Genomic DNA, 14377 nt, shown 5'->3' with positions numbered 1-14377 from the left:
CGCCGACTACTTCAAACCGCCTGGACGGTGGCCGCGAAGAATAAAACAAGAGTTTGATCAGAAGACCAATATAAAAAGTGAAGTGACATGACCAAGAAGCAGCAACAGCAGCCTTAGCTCTGTCAGGGGTAAATAGCAAGAAGAGAAGTGAAAATCCCACGCCCGCTCAAAAACCAACACTCAGACGAAGTGAACAAGATAACCATGGCCGCCCTGCCGCTTAGAAGGCAAAAGAAGAAGAGAAAAAAAGACATTAGAGAATAATCCATCCACCAACTCATTACCATCACCATTCACCCATTATTCTCCCCATCCCACACTCACTCCCACGGGTATACAAAAAAAAGAACAACCAACTGAACCCAATTCAACTTCTCACCCCACCAGCTGCTTCAATACTCATTTTGCGTGAGCCCCTCCCTCCGGATGGCTCTCATCCATCTTCTTCCTCCAATCTGCCAAGCTCTCACTCAACCCCGTTGCGCTTGTCCCCGCTCCACCAGCAAGCCCGTCATCCTTCTTCCCCAACACAGTCGGGGTGGTATCGAAGTCAAAAGTCGTGCTCAGGCGATAATTCTTGTTAGTCGCTTCCCACTGGCTCCTCAGCGTCTCGAGCTCGTTAGCCAAGCTGTCCAGCGCCGCGCTGTTCCTCGCGTCGGGGAGATATCCTCCCGGGCCGGCGATGCTGTCCCTCGCGGGGCCCACGCCATACAGGCTCTCCGAATCGCTGGCGGTGGACTCGGTGCGCATGTGGCCCGGAATGAGAAGGCCGTTGCTACCGGCAGCCGCGCCGGCACCGCCGTTGGGGAGGGCCGGGCTGGCCAGGTTGATCGACTCGGAATGCATGCTGGGCACCTGGTGGCGGGAACGGCGGCGGTAGTTGTCGACCGAGAGCTCGACCTGGTCGAGGAGGGTGGACACCTTCTGTTCGGCGTCTTGGGCGCGCCGTTCGAGGAGGATGTTTTCGGCTTGCAGCTGCTCGAGGTCGTGGCGGAGGGCTTCGAGGCGAGTAGTAGTCTCCTCGGCAGTCTTGCGCGCAGCGTCGCGCTCCTTTTGGGCCTCGGCCAGGTCCTTCTGGGCGGCCTTGAGCTCCTCGATGGCGGCATTGGCCTCGCGAAGTTCCTTCTGAAGACGGTCAATTTCGGCTTGAAGGGCCTTTTGTTGCGTTTCCCAGTCTGCGGGAGGCTGTTGACCGTTAGAGGACGACGCCTTGGCAGCCTCAAGCTTGTCCTCCAACTCCACCACCTGTTCCTTCAACTTGGTGTTCTCGGTCTTGAACTTGGTAAGCTGCTCCTTGATCTGCTTCAACATCCTCTCGGTGCCCTTTACGTAGTGCACAGCCGATTGGTAGTCGTTGTCGAGTTGCGCGAGCTTCTCGCGGTACATGGTTTCGGATTCCTGCGCCCGGAGCTGTGCCTGTGCGGTAGTCTCCTCGAGCTGCGCCTGCGCGGCGCTAAGCTGCTGCTCAAGCTCGCGCAGCCGCATCTGCTCAGGAGAGCCTCCGCGAGGACTATTCCGCGGGCTGCTCCGAGACTTGGGCGCTGAGGTCGGCGAGATGCCCCGTTCGCTGAGAATGTCCTTGAGAGCGTTATGTTGAACAAGCAAGGCGTTGGTCTCGAGCTGTTGCCTCTCAAGCTGCTGCTTGAGATCCGAGTTGGCAGCCTGTAGAGACTGCACCTCCCTGAGTGCGTTCTGCAACTGACGGCGGACCGAAACGCCCTCGCGACTCGCTTGTTCTTGATACGCCTCGAGCCCGGCGATGCGCTCTTCAGCACCACGCAGCTTGTCGGCCGCACTGTCGACCTCCTGCTGGTATTTGCGGACGAGCGCATTGGCAGAGTCGACCTGCGCCTGGAGCGCACGGATCCGCTCGCTATCAGCCTTGTCCGACTTAGAAGAATCCCTCATCGAGATCTTCTCCAGACCGGCCATGAGGGCCTCGCGGTGCAGGCGAGCCTCATTGGCGTGCTTCTCGGCAAGCTCCTCGGCATCGCGCAGACGCTGCGTCGTGGCGACGAGTTCAGCGGTTCGCGCCTCATGCTCCGCCTTGAGCTTGTTCAGCTTTGTCTCAACCGTCTCCCGGAGAGCTCTCTCTTCGTCCAGCTTCCGTTCCAACAAGGCCTTGGTCTCAACCGAAGCAGCAACTGCCTTCTGCAGGCTCTCAAAGGTCGCGGCGTGCTCTTTGGTGCTGGACATGGCCTCGGTGTACTTTTGTTCCAACGCCTCCTTCTCGGCACGGAGCATTTCCACGGCTGAGGCGGCTTCTGTCGCAGCGACAGACTTCTCCCGCGCCTCGCGTTGCGCCAAGTGCAATTCGGCCTTCAGGCTTTCAAGCTCCGAAGCGCTCTGCTGCTTGTATGTCTCGAGCTCCGCCATGCGCTTTTGGGCTGCGTTGACTGTATCGTCGGCCAGCTTGCGAGCCTTCCTTTCCGCCTCGTATTCGTTGCTAAGGCGGTCCAGCTGATCCCGAAGCTCCTTCTGCACGTTCAACGCATACGCCAACTTCTTTCCAAGCTCAGAAGAACGCTCGTCCCCGTCCTTCTCGCTATCCAACTGTGGCGTGCTGCTCGCACTGCCACCGGTCTTCGCTGCGAGCTTTGCCTTGGCGTAAACGGCCTCCTGGATGGCTGCATCACGCTGCTTCTCGGCCGCAGCTATCTGCTTCGCGGCAATGACCGCTTGCTTGTCGATGGAGGCCTGGACGTTGGCAAGCTCGGCCCTCATCGCGAGCAGAGCTTCGATGAGCGGCTTGTCGTCCTCGTCGAAGGCATCCATGGCGCGGCCGTCCAGGATCGGGCTGAGCGACGCGCTGGGCACATAGCCCGCCCGCCTGGCGAGCTCCAGCTCCGAAGCGTACCAGGCGTTGCGGTTCCTGGCGGCGTCGAGCTCCTTCAAGAGGGCCACAGTCTGCGAATTCCTCATTGACGATCGTCTGACAGGGTTGTTGCTCCCTTGGCGGTTCGGGGGCGGAGGAGAGGAAGGCCGCGCTCCAGACTGCTTCGGAGGAGCAGCCTCCGTTACACTGTCGACGGAGTCTTCGGCTCGTCCCTGCTTGGACGGTTTCGACCTGGGGGTGTCAGTCGGCTGCGATTCGGCCTGCCTTGAGGCCGAGCGCGGTTGGTTCTGTGCCTGCGTAGGTGGTGTGCGCCTGCCATTGGCAGCAAGACTCTCGGCTTCTTTCAGCGCAGCGATTTGTTGGGGAACCGGCGATGTTGGGGAGGTAGGCTGTGTTTCTTGCCGCTCCAGCGAAGCGGTCCGTGGGCGCGCAGGAGCTGAGTTGAGAGTTGGTTTGGGTGGTTGACCCTGAGGGGGCGGCCCTGAGGGGCCAGTTGGACCCGCGGGTCGTGGTCCCCGAGATGGGCCGTTGGGCTGGCCAGCGTCGTTGGTCGGGGAGCGGTAGCCGTTAGCCTGTGACACGGGGGGCTGCCTCCGAGATTCGGGGCCGTTGGAGCCTTCGCGTGACGGCGCGCTGCGCATTGCGTCACTCGGCCGCCTGCTCCTGGGCCCATTGGCTCCAGAGTCGTTCGGGTATCGGATCTTAGTCGTGTCCAAACAGTAAACGAGCGCCAAATCATTCGCGGCGGTGGTGGGTGTGCTCGGCTCGCCGCCCAGCACAACGATGGTCTTCCCGACCGTGGTCATGCTGTGCCCGGAGCGCGGGGAGGGAGAGGGTCCCATGTTTTGGAAGGTATACCAACGCCGAGTCGTTATCCTAAACGCCGCCAAGTCGCCAAGGTCTGTGCCGTCCTCTTTCCGCCCACCAAACACGTACATGACATCGTCCACAAGGGCAGCCGCATGTCCTTCGCGTGGAGAGGGAATGTAGCCGATGCAGTCCAGCTGGGCCCAGGAATTCGTCACGGGATCATAACTCCAAACGTCGTTAAACCACTGGAAGCCGTTCGTGCCACCAAACCTAGACCAGGTTGTCAGCTCCGACGAGCTCAGCCAAGAGAAGAGAGTACTCACAGGTAGAGCTTGTCGTTAAAAGTCACCATTGTATGGTTCGTTCTTGCAGCAGGATATCTGCCCTGGGGCGGGACAGAGCCATCGCTGCCAGGGGTGAGAATCTCCCAGCGGTTGTTGGGATTCTGCAGCTGATTCAGGTCAAAGGCACACAAGTCGTTCATGAAATAACCCTCCACTTGGCCACCAAACACATAGAGCTTCGACCCCAAGATGTTCAGGGTATGGCCATAGCGGCCGGTAGGCCGTGGTCCTGGCGGCAAAGCTCTCGACCATTGCCGGGTCGCTGGGCTTCCTGTTAGCGATCAGGGCGACGGAAAGAGAAGGCTTGAGGAGGCCTACAGGTATTCAGGAGGTACAGGGTCTCGTCGAGCACGTCCGTTTCCTCGATCTTGGTATCTCCACCAAACACGATGAAAGCGTTGCCGACGAGCAAACTCGCGTGCCCGACTCTCGCGCCCGGACCCTCGGCGGTGGTCGCAAGCGGGTAGCATGCCATGTTGGCGCCGGCCTCGATCAACCACAGATCACCCTTAACGGTCGAGCTGTTGATGAGACCGCCCATGACATAGATGTCACCCTCCTTGGAGGCTATGGCGTTGACAGCGGCGCCGTATCTCGGAAACGGAGGGGGTTGCGACGAATTGTAGGTTAGCCGTCTTTGGGACCACGGGTACAGCGAGGCGTTGGGGTTTGTCGCCATCGGTGTCGACGTGCCATTTCGATACTGGGGCGAGGCATGTGTTAGCAATAGGCCTGATGTTGAGGATACGAGAAAGCACATCGGCGCGTGGAGAAGGGAAAGAGAGATCGGATACCTACCGCTTGATCGGACGGATACTGCTGGGTCGGAGGGGACGATTGATCCAAACTCTGGCCGCGCTGGCGAGGGTATGTCTGGTCCGGACTGCCCATGCTTCCATCGTTATCAAGAGAATGTAGGCTGCCAGTAGGTGTGGAACGGGTGCCCTTCTCGTCCCTTATGCGACCGGCCCCTGACGGGGGCGGGCCCTGCGATCCATCTCGACTCGAAAGTCCGCGATCCTGGTGTTTCTTCGATTTGAAGAGAAACGCCATGACGATGTTGCAGGCGGTGTCGCCCAGCTACGAAGCGCGCTGGGATGTAGACCGAAGACGATGGCGACTCGGATGTTTGGGGATGGATGGCCGTGTCTTTGGGGTACCCTCGTGCCACTCGGGGGAACCGACGTCGGGAGGCGGACGGGAGGCTGCAGCTGCCAATGGCGACGCCGGCACGGGGAGAAGCTCGGGGCGGCAGCTACAAGAATGCTAAGGTAGAAGATGTATGAGTAGGGGAGACGGGAGATGGAGTCGAGGCTCGAGAGATCGGACGGCTGGAGAGCATCTGTCTCGCGGTGGAGTCGTCGCAGCAACCTAGGCAGTTCGGTTTTGGTGTTGGTCCTCCTATCTTTTTTTGATGAGAAGGGGGGGTTCCCTGGTCAGCCACCAACCTGTCCCCTACTCCGTAATGGAGAGCAGCTTGACGGAGAGCCTGCCGCGGGAGAACCAAGGACGGAGATCCTTGGGGAAAAGGCAGTTCTGCGTCAAAGAACTAGTCGGCCAACGTATGAGGCCGAAATGCTATTGTGGGAGGAATATTTTCGTCACCAGGGAACAGGGAACGAGTGTCGGCAGGCCAAGCGATGATCATGTACCCGACACAGCACTCCGGGCCTGGTACTGTACAATACTGTGAAATAAGAGAGGTACTCTTGTAGTAGATGAAAAGCAAAGGAGTGACCAGAGTAAGTGGTAGAAAAAAAGATCAATGCGGGTGGCCCTGGCCACCAAACGAAACGTGGGCTGAAGGAAGAGAAAGCTGCGAGATGGCCGACGGCCGGGAGCTGATGAATGGAGGAGGATGGAGTGTGGAAACCTGGGACCAAAGTCGAGGACAGACAGGGGACTTGGAGCGTGGAACGGCACACACACAGCGACCAGAGACCAGCGACACGAGCGACACGGCAGCGACTTCCCTCCCGGCGTCCGTCATTCCTTGCCTGGCCTGCAAACCCGGCAGAGCCCGCCCCACTCTCGCACTGCGCGCCTCGCAGAAGCCGGGGCAGTTCGGCCAATCAAATGTCATGGGCGGCCCTCCCTTTCCAAGTTTGGGGTGGCCCCTGGCGCTGCGGAAAAGGGGAAAAGACGCATTCAGGGGGCACCGTTCCAGCACCAGACAGGCTCAGGTCTCTGACATTTCACGCTTTGCATCTCTCCAGCCTTTCAACCTCAACCAACGTTTCTTCTCACTCAACACACCTCGCACTCTTGTAGCCGACGTATCGTATGCCGAGAATCTCAGTACCGTCCCACGACAAGTAACGGGGCGGCACTGTCAACATGTCTGACCCGACCAAATGTGGCTATGACATGTTCCACATGTACTTACCTGTACTCATGAATCCTCCCGCCTTACCAACCTCCAGTTGGAGTACTGCAGGACGTGATTGCAGGCAGAAATAGTTTCTGGTCGAAAAGGCCTCACCCGGCTACGTACATACCTATTCTCTCTTTGCTCCGTCGTGGGAACCAGCCGGCACCAACATGCCACCTGAAGCGAAGGGATCTGCATGCCAATGCCACGGGTCTTGATGCTCTTTTTGATGCCCACGACCGCAACCTTGGAAGATTGGGAGAAACAAGGTGGTACCATATATGGATCTGCAGGACACCCGGCGTCCCCGTCCTGTGGTATAGCCGAGAAACTATGAGTCTGCACAGAAAAGCCCTCTTCGCTGAAGTGATTACTACGGATTGCAATGACACTTGCAAGTGAGCATGAGAAGGATGGCGAGGTGGCATTGGATGCTGAAGTGAGATGCGCCCCACACATGCAAATCATCACCAGCCCTTGCTCACAACTCAGGCCGTGGTGCCCGGAAACCTGATCATGAAGCATGGCGATAGATACTTGACCGTCGACTCCGTCCGTCCTCATCCCTCTCTATGTACGTCGTTAGTTAACTACTTCCTAAACTTAGTTGACAAGCCAGCATGTTTCGAAACAATTTTCCCTTTTGACTAGTATGGGGTGCGTATGCTGGGAGAATTGCGCCTGGTGAACAAAAGAGAAATCGCACTGGGTCATGGACAGCGTCGCATTGCCCACTCTCGGCCCCAGCTTGCCATGTTTCATGTTTTCTTAGCGACCTAGGCTGTTTTGCTTGGTGCCAACAATGCCACGCGAAGTCATGAAATGGAGCCTTGGCAGCCCAAACTGTACAGATTAATGAAGTCATATGTATGAGTAGGGAGGACTGCGTATGTACGATGCATGCTCGAGACGGAATACAACAGAGTTGGATAGGAGACCTAAAACATACCTGGTAGATTGATGAGCAGAGAACTCAGGTGCCTAGGTACGAACGCCAGTACTCCGAAGTACTGCCATACCATGTATGTGGTTTGCTCAGCCCACCCGTATAACTCAATCGAGTTTCCAGGTTTTGCGTTTAACACCATTTTCGAGGAATAAAACCGGTTAGAGTAGTAAGAATAGAACACCTTTCACCCCATCCTTTGAGCCAACCGAGGGACATGACCCGTCCCGGGTTTAGGAAATGAGGCTGCATAGCTCTCCATATATTATTCCTGCGATTTGACTCCCCCCCAAGGTCATGGATCTGTTCTAAGCGTCCCAAGTCCCGAGTGTCAGACGTCCAGGAAGGCAAACCAGGCCGACAGAACAACATTGGCTGGACTTGACTGGACGGATGTCCATGTGGTTGCTGCTTGTCTCGTTCACCGCCATACTTCCCGCTTCCATGCCGTCAGCTTTGAAAGAATGTGATTTCGAGCTGTCCATTCACCCCTATGAGTAGTCGAGACGGTAACTTCCAAGGTTGGTCCAAGGTTGACCTACGGAGTATCTAAGATCGATAATTTCAATGTACTCGGTAGGGATGTGCTGGTCCAGGTGATTGCAGACGGCCAACGTGATTTGCTCGTTTAAGAACCTGGAAGCTGGGATTTCATGGGAGTTCATCTGGCCCGGGTCTTTCCAATCCGTCCCATGTGCCGCACATTGCCGCTGCTAGGTTTCCAATTCATCCCAACTTTCCCGCAGCTTCCGGCTTCCAGCTGCACAGTTGCGGGGCTGCGGCGTTCGGAAGAGCCCCACTTCACAACGTGTCGACGGCTGACGGCTGCGGACGGTTGAGTTTCCCAGGCGCCAGGCGAGTGCCAAGACCCGCCGCGCACGGCTCAGTCGCCAGGTCCTCGCCGACAGTCCGCGGCGAGTTCCACCAACACCTCGACGACGTCAATCGGATAGTTTTGTCCAAAGAACTACACCCGACTCCTCGTTATCCCCTCTCTCTCTTCCCCAACAACCCCGACAAGGCTGGGATTTGTCTCGCGACGAAACAGACCCGTTGTCTGTTTTTGCCACTTTCCTCCTTTGCAGAGAGGAGCAAAGGCACCTGACGTGAGAGGTTGCACACCCTCTGCTTGGCGGCTGGGTGTCTGGCGCTTGTTGTCGCAATCCCACAAGCTGCGCTCTCTCAACTTCTCCGAAAGCCGACTCGGGTCGGGTAGCTTACGCGCCGAATCATCATCTCAACCTTTGGCGGGATACTTGAGACTCGACACTCAAGCCCGTTTTCCGTTGGAGAGAAGAACATGAACCAACGCCGGATCTAGCCCACCATGACGGCCATTTCTCTCGACGTGCCGCCATCCAACCAGTCCGGCCGAGGCCAGGGCGCGGCTCAGTTTGCCCGCAACGCCGCTGTCACCGGCCCATCCATCGCCGCCTCCCCTTTGCGTCACCCCGGCTCCTTTGCGCGCCAGACAACTTATGCCGTCTCCCACCTCCAAGCCCAGTACGCCGAGGTATCCGGAGCCGCCGCAGCTTCAACCTCACGGCCCCCCGCTACACGGTCTAACGGCACCACAATACCTGCCTGGGAGTCGCAGCAGTCGTACCCCGTCCGGCCCGCGCAACAGGGACAAAACCAGGAGACCAACCGACAGAGCACCTTTCCGAGTGCCCCGACATCGCGACGCCCCTCCAGTGCGCCAGATCCCGATCGCGGAACTGGCGCGGACAGCCAGGACAATAACGACAATGATGACGAGACTAATCGCGCTGTCGTGCCCGCAAACAGACCTCCGCTCCCCCGGTCCAAAACCGATCATGGAGGGCGCAATGGCAATGCCACATATTACGACATAGGCGCCCGCCATGGCTTTGATGATCACTACTTGTCTGAGGATGTGATAGCCCACTTGGCAAATGTGAGTGGTCCTCTTCCCTTCTGGCAAGCATGGATGTCGCGGATGTCGCGGATTTCGCGGATATCTTTCAGGCATGGAGTATCAATGTCGCGGATTTTGGCCTTGATTGCTTTCAGAAGCAGGCCATTTGTCATGACCATCACATCCCCTGGCCGCCGATGCACATTCGGGTACCTGCATCGGACAACGGCTAACTCTGGCAGAACTGGTACATGTATTTCACCGACAAGCGCCACGAAACATCCGGCAAGCCCAAGTCTCCCGCCTTCGAACTTCAAGACTGGCGCATGCGTGACCGGCTCAAGACCGTATCAGCCGCCATCACCGTGTGCCTCAATATAGGCGTTGAGCCCCCCGATCAACTGCGCACAACTCCCGGAGCCAAGCTGGAAGCCTGGCAGGACCCGACCATTCCGCCCGTCGGCAAGGCGCTAGAAAACATAGGAAAGGCCCTCGAGAATCAGTACTCGACTCTGGCAATCCGCACCCGCTACAAGCAATATCTCGACCCCTCCATCGAAGAGACCAAGAAGTTTTGCATATCTCTGCGCCGAAATGCCAAGGACGAGCGCGTCCTTTTCCACTACAACGGCCATGGCGTCCCCAAGCCGACTGCCTCGGGCGAGATCTGGGTTTTCAACAAGAACTACACTCAGTACATTCCAGTGTCGCTCTACGACTTGCAGCAATGGCTTCAAGCTCCTACCATTTTTGTTTGGGACTGCTCTGAGGCCGGGAATATCCTCAAGAACTATGCCAAGTTTGTCGAAAAGCATGAGCTCGAAGAGGAAGAGCAGGCAGCCAGGGATCCAAGCCATGAGAAAATCAATTATCGGCCCTACATCCATCTTGCCGCCTGCGACTCCAAGCAGAACCTCCCAACCAACCCTCAGCTCCCAGCTGATCTCTTCACCTGCTGTCTGACCACTCCGATCGAGATGGCTCTCTGGTTCTTCGTCTTACAGAATCCCCTGGAAACCAACATTACACCGGAGCGGGCAAGGAAGCTCCCCGGTCGTCTGCAGGAGCGGCGGACACCACTGGGAGAACTAAACTGGATCTTTACAGCCATCACGGATACCATTGCCTGGACGACGCTGCCGCGGTCCCTGTTCCGCAAGTACTTCCGGCAAGACTTGATGGGTGAGTGATTTTCTTGGTTTCATTCCCCTGGGCGTTTTTTCAAAGAAGCATCAATCTAACTGAAGATGTAGTGGCTGCTCTATTCCGCAACTTCCTTCTTGCACAACGCATCATGCCCGTCTATGGATGCACTCCCATGTCATACCCCGAGCTTCCCGACACCCGGCGGCATCCCCTTTGGGAGAGTTGGGACCTCGCTGTGGACATGGCTCTGCAGCAGCTTCCTATGCTCGAGAAGCGAGAGCAGGAGGGCATCCCTTATGAATACGTTCCCTCGACCTTTTTCACGGAACAACTCACCGCATTTGAGATCTACCTCACCAGGGGTGACGCCGCCGCGCAAAAGCCGCCCGAGCAACTTCCCGTGGTGCTCCAGGTGCTTTTGAGCCAGCAGCACCGGCTGAGGGCCCTCATCCTTCTGGGCAGGTTCCTCGACCTTGGCCCCTGGGCCGTGCAACTGGCGCTCAGCATTGGAATTTTCCCATACGTGCTCAAGTTGCTGCAGTCGGCTGCCCAGGAGCTCAAACCTGTCATGGTCTTCATCTGGACGCGCGTTCTGGCTGTTGACATCTCATGCCAGCAGGACCTCATTAAGGATAACGGTTACACCTACTTCGCCTCCATCCTGAAGCCGCAGGAGACCTTCCCGGGCATCAACATTGTCGTCCTCGATGAGCACAAGGCCATGTGCGCCTTTATCCTGGCCATGCTCTGCAAGGGCTTCAAGCCTGGTCAGATCGTGTGCAACTCGACGGACATCATGACATACTGCCTGCATCATATTGAGCATCCCGAGAATCCTCTGCTACGCCAGTGGTCTTGCCTTTGCATCAGCCAGCTATGGAGCGAACTGCCGGAAGCCAAGTGGAGAGGCATCCGAGAGAACGCCCACCACAAATTGGCATACCTCATCAAGGATCCCTGCCCCGAGGTGCGCGCCTCTGTAGCCCACGCCATGACCACGTTCCTCGGCATCCCGGATCTGACGGACGAGGTGTCCAGAATCGAGGAGGGGATCGCCTGGGCCACGCTGGAGCTGGCCACCGACGGCAGTCCGATCGTCCGCAAGGAACTGCTCGTCTTTCTCTCCCACTTTGTGTTGCGCTACGAAAACAAGTTCCTGGTAGCGGCCTACGAGCATCTCCTGGAAGAGAAGGAGTACGAGTTGTTCCCTCCCCCCGAGGACGGTCTGGACCATAAGATGGGACTTCATTACGCGAGGAGCGAGAACCGGGAGAGGGACGGCACCATCAAGCCCTCCGCATTTGGCGTGGCTCATGACTCGGTCTTTGCGGCATGCTGGAAGCGCATTAACATTCTGAGCGTCGATCCTCACCCTGAGGTCCAGCGAGACGCCACCATCATCCTCGACTATGTCCACCACGCGCTCCTGCACTCACCTGTTGGCGCTCAGGCGCAGTCGCTCATGGACGAGATCCTGCGACGCTCAAGTAAGGTGTCGCGAGGGGACATGAGCCAACGCACGAGCGTCGCCGGTACCCGCACCGCGGCCGCTCAACCCATTCAGTCGCCTCCGTTGCTGAAACGGGCGGCCAGTTACATTTTTGGACCACTTCTCGGGACCCTGGAGGCTTCGTCAAACGCCCCATCTCCTCCCGTTACTCCTGGGACTCTACAAAAGACTATGTCAGGGAGGGGCCGGAAGACACCAGGCATGGAGAATGCGCCGCCGGAACAGAACGACCAAAGCGCATCCCCCAACGAGTACCATGTCGCCAACGAGCCTCTGTGCCCCGGCTACAAGGAACGGAATCCCAAGGAAGTGCCGACGCTGCCCATAGCGAGCACTTTCCTCGAGTACTCGACCGAGTACTTCCGCGAGCCTCAAATGAAGGCCCCCGAAGCCGAGGAACCCGGCAGCGACGAGTACAACAAGCGGCTGTGGCGGCGGTCTCGCAACGAGGCTGTCCTCCGGGAAACGCAGCCGCAAAAGGCCCATTCCCGGACGCACAAGTGGAATGTGCCGGCCGGCGTCATCGTCACAGGGTCCCAGCCGGCCAAGATGACGTTCCACCAATTCGAGAACCACATCGCGGTCGCGGACGACGGCAACACCGTCACGGTCTGGGATTGGAAGACAAACACGCGCCTGAGTCGTTTCTCCAACGGCAACCCAGAGAAGTCAAAGATCTCGGACATGCGCTTCATCAACGAAGACGACCAGGCCCTGCTCATGACGGGCTCGTCTGATGGCGTGATCCGCATCTACCACAACTACGACAGCGACTCACAGGTCGAGCTCGCCTCCGCCTGGCGCGCGCTGACGCACATGGTCCCGTCCAACGTCAATTCGGGCATGGTCTTCGAGTGGCAGCAGGTTAACGGCCAAGTCTTGGTTGCCGGTGACGAGCGTGTCATTCGCATCTGGAACGCCGGCAAGGAGCTGTGCACCCACGAGATCCCCGCCCGGTCCGGATCGTGCGTCACCTCGTTGACGTCGGACCAGCTGACGGGCAATATCTTTGTCGCCGGGTTCGGCGACGGCGCGATCCGCGTGTTTGATACCCGTATCCGCCCGCCGGAGACGATGGTTCGCAAGTGGAAGGACGAGTCGAGGCAGTGGGTGCGCTCGGTTCACATGCAACGCGGTGGTCAGCGCGAACTGCTCTCGGCCAGCAGGAACGGCATGGTCCGCCTGTGGGATATTCGCATGGATCAGCCCCTCGAGACGTTCCAGACCACGAGGGACGTGCTGCGCACGGCGAGCACCCACGAGCATTTGCCCGTGTTTGCGGTGTAAGTTTTTATACCCTTTCTGGCATCTAACCCAAGACATATCCGTTCAAGGCTGACTGTGATAATCGAAAACAGAGGCACATCGGCCCACCTCGTCAAGATCTTTGACTTTGACGGTCGCGAAATCACCCGCCTCGAGCCCTACTCTGGCTTCCTTCAGGGCAACAAGACCACCCCAATCGCTTCCACCGCCTTCCACCCGCACCGCATGCTACTTGGGTGTGCGGCGCGTGGGGACCACCAAATCAGCTTGTTCACATGCGGCAATGAGAGAGTTGGGCCGGCGTCATAGTGACTGCTCTGCCCTGGTTGTCGCCCGGGTTGGAGGAGTCCGTTTCTTTACTGCGTGCTATTCTCTCCTTCGTTTGTTCTATGCTTTTTTTTTACTTTCTGTACCCAGAGTAATTAACCACCCTCGCATGGCGTTTTGATTCGGTTTTCTTTTTGCTGCGTTGGTCTCTCGGCATATCAGTCATTTTGGAGGGAGTGTGTTTCACGGATATCATGGCGGCTGGCGGTTGGTGGGAGACGCATGTTTAGGATGCTTCACGCATAATACGACAAAGATGGAGATGGGTATTGAGTTTTAGTTTTCCGATGAGCATCATGAGATGGGAGGGTTCCATCCTCTGCTAGGTTTATTGCCTGCCGACCTGCTTTGTTTTATGTAGTTCAAGTAATACACAATACCCTGGGTTGTTGATTCATTCCATGAATGACTTCCAGGTTGGCTCGTGGCTCGCTAAGCGGGAGGGAGTTGGTCCTCGCTACAGCTAAGTCGTCGACACCTTTTGCTGCTTTCTGCATGTATCATAGGTCAACCCAACGGTTGCGGCCCGGCTTGCATCTAGAAGTTGAGGTTGTTCTCATGAGTATCGGGGCTAGGGCACTAAACGCAAAGGAGGATGATGGAATTTCAATCATGGTTTATGCCTTCGCAGGTATTATCTATCTCTATTTCTTACTGTGTTGTTTTTTCCACCTGATTGGTTGGTGTGAGTTGTCCTGGGAACAAAACATTCCTTGGATTGAAGAATCTGCCGCATCCTTCGAGGGCAGGGTCCAACAAGTAACGCTAAAGCGCACTCGACTGCTCCTGAGCAGACCGGGCGGGCCATCGAGGTCCAGGCCATCCATCGCAGCTGGTCAGATGCATACGGGGGTCGAGGAGCGCAATGTCTCAAACCGTCTTCGCGGATATCAATCGGATCTCGCCATCGTTCTCGTTTCGTCGGCCGTTCCCCAAAATCAT

The 14377-nt window shown here is 57.5% G+C and overlaps 2 protein-coding genes across 2 annotated transcripts; one reads left to right on the top strand and one right to left on the bottom strand.

Moving 5' to 3' along the window:
* Nucleotides 1-399: 399 nt before the first annotated feature.
* On the bottom strand, nucleotides 400-5043 carry VTJ04DRAFT_7505 (uncharacterized protein; the record flags this gene model as incomplete). The annotated part of the gene is made up of 4 exons (XM_069365840.1): nucleotides 400-3916; nucleotides 3970-4252; nucleotides 4309-4693; nucleotides 4789-5043. The coding sequence occupies 4 exons, from the start codon at nucleotides 5041-5043 to the stop codon at nucleotides 400-402; spliced, it is 4440 nt and encodes a 1479-aa protein (XP_069216834.1).
* A 3591-nt stretch (nucleotides 5044-8634) lies between these two features.
* Nucleotides 8635-13417, top strand: VTJ04DRAFT_7504 (uncharacterized protein; the record flags this gene model as incomplete). The annotated part of the gene is made up of 4 exons (XM_069365839.1): nucleotides 8635-9225; nucleotides 9429-10368; nucleotides 10440-13125; nucleotides 13201-13417. The coding sequence occupies 4 exons, from the start codon at nucleotides 8635-8637 to the stop codon at nucleotides 13415-13417; spliced, it is 4434 nt and encodes a 1477-aa protein (XP_069216833.1).
* Between the last annotated feature and the right edge of the window lie 960 nt (nucleotides 13418-14377).

This window comes from Mycothermus thermophilus, assembly GCF_041956435.1.
Source record: "Mycothermus thermophilus strain CBS 625.91 unplaced genomic scaffold VTJ04scaffold_5, whole genome shotgun sequence".
Lineage (NCBI taxonomy): Eukaryota > Fungi > Ascomycota > Sordariomycetes > Sordariales > Chaetomiaceae > Mycothermus > Mycothermus thermophilus.
The sequence above is the reverse complement of the archived record's forward strand: the minus strand, read 5'-3'. Positions and strand labels throughout refer to the sequence as shown.